The sequence below is a fragment of the Triticum urartu genome, chromosome 2, assembly GCF_003073215.2.
Source record: "Triticum urartu cultivar G1812 chromosome 2, Tu2.1, whole genome shotgun sequence".
Classification (NCBI taxonomy): Eukaryota; Viridiplantae; Streptophyta; class Magnoliopsida; order Poales; family Poaceae; genus Triticum; species Triticum urartu.
The window spans coordinates 678,768,396-678,777,593 of NC_053023.1; the positions used below are offsets into that span (position 1 = coordinate 678,768,396).

Sequence of the window (9,198 nt, forward strand, 5' to 3'; positions counted from 1 at the left end):
GAAAAGAAGACAGCCCAGCACGAGACAAGCTTTTGGGAGGACAAAACAAAAGAAAAGCAGACCACTTAAGAAAAGAGTTGTACACACAGCCCACATGCACGAAGCTGGAAAATCAATCGACCAGGGGCAAGCCTATACGTACAATGCTGACGTCAGTCGACTGAGACTTCGCGAAGTCTCAGTCGACTGAGTCCTAGCTAAACCCATATTGTAATCCTATAATATAGGAATCAAACTCTTCTTTGCTGCAAAAAAAAAAATCGATGCAGAGAGTGGTTCTTGGTTTCTAAATTCTAACTGAATGTACTAGGGACAGAGGCTAGTAGAATCGATCGTTCAGGACCATTTCCATCAGACCAAAAACAACGAAAATGTATAGCTCCGGTTTCTTGCTTCCGCTTCTATTCATGGCTCTGCTCTCCTCCGGTGTGAGTTTGCAGCCTCTCGTCGTTCGTTGGAGGCTAAAAATGGAGTTGGGCCGTGCCCTATTTGTGCACACCCCCCGGAAGACGGCAAGCCAGCCGAGCCTCCTTGACATTTAGTGCCATGTCAAGGCGGCATTGCTCCCAATTCTAAGGCTGTTCGCCGCCGCAGGCAGAATGATGAAGGGGGCCGGCGCCATGAGCACGATGAAGCCGCCGTCATCGCCCTTGCTCGACGGCCACGGCCACCACTTCCTCGAGGAGTGCTCCCTCTGCGGCAAGTCCCTCTCCGGCGACATCTTCATGTACAGGTCCGTCGTTCTACCCCAGCTGCATGCAAAGCGACCATCTTGTATGTGTGCGTGACTACGTGTGTGTGTACTGTGTTGTGCAGGGGTGACACGCCGTTCTGCAGCGAGGAGTGCAGGCATCAGCAGATCGAGGTGGACAGGGCGAGGCACCGGCGGAAGAAGCACGCGGCGGCGCGGAAGGAGCAGCACCGGCACCACCACCACCACCACCACCATCACCATCACCGTCAGCACCAGCAGCCGGGGCCGGAGCCGCAGCCGCGGGCGGCCATGGTCGGCTCCGCCCCGTGGGCCGACGCCGGGTTCGCCGCGAGGAGCCCCGCGTTGCGCGTGTGACGCCCCGATCAGACCGCACCCGATCTCCCGCGACCTCAGTTTGGCACACGTACGTACAGTACAGGACGACGGACATATACGTACACGTACTCATACGTCTACGGCTACACGCGCCACCATACGGGTTTAGGGACCGGTTGCATATATTAGTGGTGTATGTACGTACACGGCTGATCTAGGGTCCCATTGTTCCACGGGCGGCTGGACATGGAGGTTTTTTCACAAATAGTGTGTCCCGATCGAGGTTAGAACTTTAGAGCCACGAGAGCGTGAGCCATTGTTGCATGCAATGCAATGCATGGGCTCCCTCTCCATTTCTCTCGCCCCAGATTAACTTGGCTGTTTGTTCTGCTATTGTGGAATGGGATTGATATTCCGTGCCAAACGCTCTAGATGTAAATCTTGTTGTTACTTTGATCAATACTACATGTTTGTTGTACAAAGTTCCCGAACCTTGGATGAAAGTGCAACGACACTGAGAAAGTGTGGCTGCACGATACTACTATAGGTAGGAAAAACTGAAGAGAAATCAGGTTAAGATTCAGAGTTCAGAGTGGTTATGCATCGAAGGTTCAGAACACTGTATCTATAGCAGCGCCGGGTCCGGCGCGGATTTGACAGTGTCATCGCACCCTCAAGGATGGCGACGTGAGACATATTTTAGTGCGCACACTTGCTAACCAAGGCGATCTCAAATCAACATGAAAGATTAGTTCAGTGATCAAGTATCACAACACTACTACGACTACGAATCAAAATTGGGCGGCCAATGGAGTCACACAGCGGTGCAATGACGGGCATAAACTATGCCGGTCTAGCTTCTTTTAAAAGTCACCCGAGATGCGTGGGATCGGATGCCCCCACTAATATTGTAACGAACGCAGTCGATCCCATAGATCTTGTGCAAGATTTCTTGCCTGGTTTCCCGGCATCTTCTTCGCCACGCCCGACAAGCAGAACGGGCAGTGCATATTCCCGCGAGCAATTCAGTCACCTTTTCCCAGCCAGCATCTACATGAACTACTACTCTACTGCCCGCAAAAAAAAAAAAAAAAAAAAAAAAAACTACTACTCTACTGCCGTAGGAAACGTAGGAATTCCACCGCAATTCCTAAAGCAAATCCTACGATAAAACTAGCTGCTCCTACAAAACTAGTACTAGACGAGATCACCGAGGGATAAAGAAATGCGACGGTGCGGATTACCGTGGCATCACGGGGTCCGTCCTCCGTCCACCTGCGCGGGCGGAGTGTGTCCCCCCAGCGTGAGCCGCGGGCTGGCCGGAATCCGGGGAACCACCTAGTGAGTGTCAACTTTTCGTTACTCTACTCTCCCCGGAGTGGACCTCGGCTGCTATGGATGCCACACTAGGTGGCTACTATAGCCAGGTCCGTGCCGTGCTGCCTATGATCGCAATTTCTTAACGCCTACTAGCTCTGCTCGGTGGTACCACCGGGGAGATCGATTAACTAGTGGTGCTGCGTACAAAGGTGACCGGGATGGCTGGCAGGATGCCACCAAAACCTACCCCCGTTAACTAATGCCCCGCCCATCGCCAATAATTTGTCCACTTTCGTTGGGAGACGCGATCTTGCATTTCTAAATGGTACGGTCTTCGCATCATTACGGTGGTTCTGATTTTTGTGCGGGGACGCATCATGGCGGTTTAGTTTACTAGTACTGCGTACGTACTGCGATTGTTAATGGGAGGTGACCATCCTGCTGGTCGTTGGGGAGGCATGCGGTCACAATGCGGACGGGGGTGGTTAAATTAACCGAGACGTCAGTGCATGGATCGCGTCAGAGCGATCGCTGTGGAGTCTGCTTACGTGGTGCAGTACCACCACACTTGTTTATTGTTCTCCGTAGTGGTCGGTAACCTAAACCATGGTGCGGATTGTCAAAAACAGCTACGTTCGTGATCGTGACCAGCAGCAGGTGGGGGCTGCACTGTTGTTTCTTGGAGAACCGAAAGCTAACCCGTGGCGACGAAAGCTCCGGGACCGGGAGGGCCTTGCCGTTTTATGGGCTGGCTGATATTACGGCATTAGGCCTGGCCCATTTTGGCAGCCGCTGGCCACTGCACCTTGTCCATTCAGTACTGAAACTCGTTTTGCATTTTGCAGTTGCCGTGTTATCGTGGCATGGAAACTTGTAGTGGAGTATGCAAAAAAATCCTACGAAATTCAGAATACGACAGGTGAACAGGAACAGAGGGAGTATATGCTTAAATAGGTCCAAACTCCAAGTTAATTATTGTTGATGCGAAATAAAGAGAGCTTCAACTATGATGAATCATACAGTTAAGAAGAGCTTACAAGGTAGCAGATTGTATGGCAGACTATAGCCGTACCGGCAATGAAGGAGATCGACATCCCGGCCGAGCAGTCGGCATATTGATTGACTCATGAATACTGTAATCCCACCCAGACTAGACTAAACATGTGTACGATGCTTAGGTAGTCCACAATTATGATCCACAAGGAGGTGCGATCACGCAACTCGAGTGCTTGGCAGTGCAATGGAGTCGTTGACACAAAAGCAGTTGTCTTATTGTCCGTCCACGAACTGTTCATCAGCTGCCCCCATTCGTTCCCTTGCCTGACCGACCAACCACCAGCCATTAGGCACCCGTTTTGGTTCAGTACAGCACAGTGCGAAATGGCACGTATTTGTCGAGCTTACACTGATTATATGAGTGTGCATTGCTTACGATCGGTGATCTCTGTCCTGAAGATGAGCCACATAAATTCATGGCGGCCAGTTGCTCCAAATAATCCCTAAACTAGGCATGGTAGCCGAAGATCGTCAAGCATTAGAGTTGAGGTGAACCTCCCAGATATTCATCTAAAGATAGAGAAATTCTTGTGACAGAACCACGCTAATTTCTATTGAAGTGTTTCTTGTTGCTTATCCAAGCGTTGCCCGTCAGGGTCTTCCTATCCACATGCTGGCATGTAGACTATACTTCTGGTATGGAGCACCGCGGCAAGAAATTAAATTGCTCGCGGTGGAGTTAGCTTACGTACTATCACACTTGTTTAAAGATCTCCGTAGTGCTTGATTGTCAAAACATTCATCGCTATTGATTAGCAGTTGGGTATTATATATATTCCTATTGAAGAACAGGAAAGGTGGCCTGTGATGAGGAAATGCTCTGGAAGGACCTAACGCGCTATGGGCTGACAATACAGTGGTTCATCTTTTCATGTCTTTCACAGCCCTTGCGCCAATCCAACCGAAAATGCTCTAGCCTCTTTTGGAGTTGGCCGCTTCCCTTGTTCAGGTCCTATTTTTTTTTAAAAAAACTTGCTTTGTTCAGTTTTTTCTTATTTTTTTGCGCAGCCCTGAAACCTTTTCCTTTTGTGCAGCAATAGTGCAAACCTCCTGAAGCATATATATTCAGAGTTGCTGTTCTTCGGGTATTTCGCAACAAATCTCAGTCATATGAGTTCCTGCCAAGCGAGAGGCAAAGCCAAAACCCGCGCACAGTTTGAAGAAATGTATTCAAGATGTAAATCAGGTGGTCTGTGGTGCCTTCTGCCCAAGTCCTTCTACAAGAATTGCGGCAAAGGGGACAGATATTCAGACATAGATCTATTTGCTGGTGGTTGAGAAACTCTTTTTTTCTTGAGGTAATAGCACCCCAGGTACCCTAACTTGCATAGAATATGATGATTCAGTTTCAAACTTGCAAAACTTGACTCCACCATACCTCAACTTGCACCTCATGCGATGATTTAGTCTCAGGCCAATCACAGCTCGCCAATTGGCAGCCAGGTGGCTGGACCGGTCAGCGCACGTACTTTTGCACAAAACCCCCTGCCGTTTTCTTTAATCAATCCGCACTCACCTCCACCTGAATTTGCCATGGCATTGATCAATCAAAACTATCTTTGCCGTGGTGGGCGGAGCAAATCATTCTTGCATGCATGCATTCACGCTGACCACTGACGGCTCGAGTGCGCGCGCCAACACAAGCTAGCTAGCTAGCTATAGCTGGAGTACTCCGGTATGATGACCGCGTAATTTTGATCGCCGATGAAATGCACGTACGTGCACGCCATGCATTGATGCTAAGTCTGGGAAGAAGGCTCGAGCTATATCTCGAGCGTACGCAACCAACTTCCGTGTAAACAACTTCATTACCGAATCGTTCGATCAAAAAATTACTCCCTTTGTTTTTATTAACTTCACGTATTAAAGCTTTGACTGAAGTCAAACTTTATCAAATTTGACCAAGTTGAAAGTAACATATTTATGTGATGCGAAAATATATCTAATGATTAATCCAATGATATATTTTTTTAGGTTCAATGATATATATATTTGAAGGTATATATGTTAATATATTTTTCCACAAACTTGTTGAAAGTATATAAAGTTTGAATTTAGACAAACCTAATATGCGGAGTAAATAAAAATGACGGGCGTAGGAAGAAAACACGGGAATATGATGCATGTCACGCAGCGTAATTTTCCTATCGCATCTTTAAAAAAATACATTGGAGTTAATAGAGAAAAAATATACTCCGCTAAAAACTTTTATAAGACATTTGAAGCATAGGAATCCCGTTCTCAGTTATATAATTTTTTGTCAGGTGTAGCTCATATTTTATTAGATAAATTTATGATTATTATTTTTGACTCAAATGCGATGGTGACGGTGGGGTGTGTGTGTGGGGGGGGGGGGGGGGGGGGCTTCTAAACCAGAAGAGAAGAAGTAATAAACAAATCTAAGATTTTGGACTGTCATAAGTTCACTTAGGCTAGGTGAGTGTTTTCTATAACTATTAATCGTGTACGTGCGTGAACTGAGCCTATATCAAATGGTTAGGTTCTTTGTAATGGAAGTGATACATCAGTGTTCAAGTTCTAGACTTGGCACTGATAACCGCATTTTACTGGATTTATTTCAGACCTTTCGACAATGTGCGTTCAGTGGGAAGCGGCGTTCCCATCAACTACGAGCACGTCTCACGCGCAGGCGATCGATGTACGTAGTGGCCGAGATGTATCGTAGTGCCCAAAGACATGCCTAGTTACTTTACTACTCCAACTTTTCCCGTGCTTTCATCAGTAATGTTCCCATAGACATGCTCCCTAGGATCTTACTAAATCGAAAAAAGGCTTGGCTGTATCTCCAAATGAAATCTTCTCCCTCCCATGTGGTCCATCCCAACATTCAGTCAATCAGTGGTTATTGTACGGCTTTGCTCTCTCTCTCTCTCTCTGCAGCAGCCATCTTCATACGACCACTGCACATGCCTCCCACCTCAACGGAAAATTCAGAAACTTTCGGCCGCACCAAACATGTTGCAAGCATCATCTTTCTCAACTTATTAGAGTCATATCGTTCATGTGTAGTACACTAACTATTACTAGGTAGGAAACCACTTTTTTTCTTCTTCTTCCGTCTGAAACAAAGCATGATGTATGTGTGCGTGCAACCTGCAGGAGATTCTGGTGGAGCACCGGGGCGACACGGTGAGCAGCTTGGTGTACGAGGAGAACGCGCGCGTGGGCGACCCCATCTACGGCTGCGTCGGCGCCATCACGTCGCTGCAGCGGCAGGTGGAGTCGCTGCAGACCCAGCTCGCGCTGGCGCAGGCCGAGATGGTCAGGCTCAGGATGGCCAATGCCTACGGCGGCACGGCACGCCGCAACGGCGGCGGTGGAAGCAGCGCCAGCGGCTCGCCATCCTCCATGTCATCGCCGACCAAGGCCGCGCCGGATCATCACATGGCGGTCGACCAGTCCGGCGTGATGGAGCTGGAGCTGGAGTGCTCCAGGTTCTGGTCCTACTGAAGGCTGAACGACAAGCTCCAGGTTCTGATCACTGGTTCGTCCTCGACCACTCGAGCAGCCAGGACCTCGTATCTACTTGTGATTCAGAAGAGCAGAGAAATCACTGGTTGGAGCGTTCAAAAGGAAGCGGAGGCGCGCGGGGGGCACGGTTGCGACGGCCAGAACTGCGCGGGCTTCACCTTGCAGACGCTGGTGAGCACGCCCAGCGGCGTCACGTTGCCCACCACTGTCACCTTCTTGCTCGGGATGTCGATGTGGAGGACGAACCGTCCGACTAGGAGACCATGACGCCGGAGCTGAAGCTGGACGGCGGCGGCGAGCTTGCTGTCGGCGTGGAGATGGAGCTGGAACCGAGGGGGGCAGGTGAGCACAAGGGGAACAGAGGCGGACGCGAGGTGGATTCGTTGCGACAGAATTAATTCAGGTGGAGAGAGTACGGGTTGAATAGGGAAAAGGCAGGGGGTTTCTGCAAAAGTGCATGGGCTGACCGGTCCAGTCACCTGGCTGCCAATTGGCGAGCTGTGATTGGTCTGGGACTAAATCATCACATGAGGTGCAAGTTGGGGTATGATGGAGTCAAATTTTGCAAGCTTAGAACTGAATCATCACATTCTATGCAAGTTAGGGTATCTGAGGTGCTATTACCTCTTTTTTCTTGTACATCCATCATCCGTCGATGCAGGGAATCAACTACCATGTCTCTTCCCACTCCAGGACAATGACAAAGAGCGAGATGCTGGTTAAGCAATCGGCCTATATTAATTGACCCATCAACACGGAGCAGCCCACTCGCTTGATAATCACTCGGACAAGACTAAACATATTCCATTTGTGCCATGCTTAGGCTGTCCCCCAATAGCATCCATATGGGGGTGCGTCAGGTGACTCGAGTGCTTGGCAGGAGTGCATTGGACTGACGCTCACCGTGAAAGAAAAGCAGTTGATGTTACTGTCAGTCCATGACCATTTGATATAGTATCATCATCCCGCTATTCCCACATCGGACCAACAGGAGAGAGGTCTAGCCGGTAGCCACAGAGTGTTTGGAGAGTGCTCGTTGACACGAGAAGTCGAGAACAAAAGAGTGACAGAGACTATCAAACAGTAGGTTTTTCGACAAAGGGCAACCCAATACGTATCAAACGATAGGTATCAAAGAGCTTAAATAATTGACACTGCAAGCTCGTGTACTGGGTCTTGATATCCGTCATCCGTGGTGCACGTTCTTCTGTGCTGATGCATTTCGTTGTTACTCGTGAAATAACAGGCGTATGGCTGCTGCATTTCAGTTGTGAATTCAATCATCGGTGAAATTCACACGAAAAATTCAGATGGGGTTATTTTCAAAGTGGATTTCGAGAAAGCGTACGATAAAGTCAAATGGCCATTTTTTTCCAACAGGCCTTGCGTATGAAAGGTTTTGATCGGGCCTGGAGACACCAGGTAGATTCTTTTACGCAAAAATGAAGTGTTGGAATTACAGTGAATGACGACATATGTAACTACTTTCAGACGCATAAGGACCTGAGACAAGGAGATCTGATGTCCCCTATTCTGTTCAACATAGTTGTCGACATGTTGACGATTCTAATAGGAAGGGCTAAGGATGCGGGTCAGGTAGGTGGCCTGGTTCCTCATCTAGTTGATGGAGGTGTGTATATCCTACAGTACGCTGATGATACTATCATCTTCATGGAGCATGACTTGGCAAAAGCAAGAAACATGAAGCTGGTGGTATGCTTATTCGAACAATTGATCGGGTTAAAGATTAACTTCCATAAAAGCGAATTGTTCTGTTTTGAAAGAGCTAAAGAGGAACAAGATGCTTACAAACAATTGTTCGGGTGCGAATTGAAGGCTTTATCTTTCACGTATTTGGGTATACCAATTCATCATCGTAAGCTGACAAACAGAGAATGGAAATGCATTGAGAATCGATTTGAGAAGAAACTGAGCTGCCGGAAGGGCAAGCTGATGTCATACGGAGGCCGGTTAATTCTCATTAATTCGGTTCTCACGAGTATGCCCATGTTTCTCTTGTCCTTTTTCGAGGTACCAGTTGAAGTTCGGAAAAGGTTGGACGTCTATCGTTCCCGCTTCTTCTGGCAGAGTGACGAATTTAAGCGAAAATACAGACTAGCTAAATGGGATATTATTTGTCGATAGAATTACCAAGGGGGTCTAGGTATTGAAAATCTTGAGGTGAAGAACAGATGCCTTCTTAGCAAGTGGCTGTATAAGTCATCTGTAGAGACGGAGGCCACATGGGCGCAGATTCTGCGTAATAAGTACCTTCATTTCAAAACTTTGTCCTAGGTGAC

At 48.2% G+C, this 9,198-nt stretch overlaps 1 protein-coding gene across 1 annotated transcript; it reads left to right on the top strand.

The window, feature by feature from the left end:
• The first annotated feature begins 397 nt into the window (after nt 1-397).
• Nucleotides 398-1,436, top strand: LOC125534063 (lateral signaling target protein 2 homolog). Its single transcript, XM_048697363.1, has 2 exons — nt 398-733; nt 817-1,436. Exons 1-2 carry the CDS (start codon nt 600-602, stop codon nt 1,067-1,069), a joined length of 387 nt encoding a protein of 128 aa, XP_048553320.1. The 5' UTR covers nt 398-599; the 3' UTR covers nt 1,070-1,436.
• The last annotated feature ends 7,762 nt before the right edge of the window (nt 1,437-9,198 follow it).

Excerpts from the sequence above, each read along its gene's own strand:
- LOC125534063 (XM_048697363.1), top strand. The coding sequence starts at position 600 with ATGATGAAGGGGGCCGGCGCCATGAGCACGATGAAGCCGCCGTCATCG. Across the intron at positions 734-816 it reads GGCGACATCTTCATGTACAG|GGGTGACACGCCGTTCTGCA; the intron begins GTCCGTCGTTCT and ends TGTGTTGTGCAG.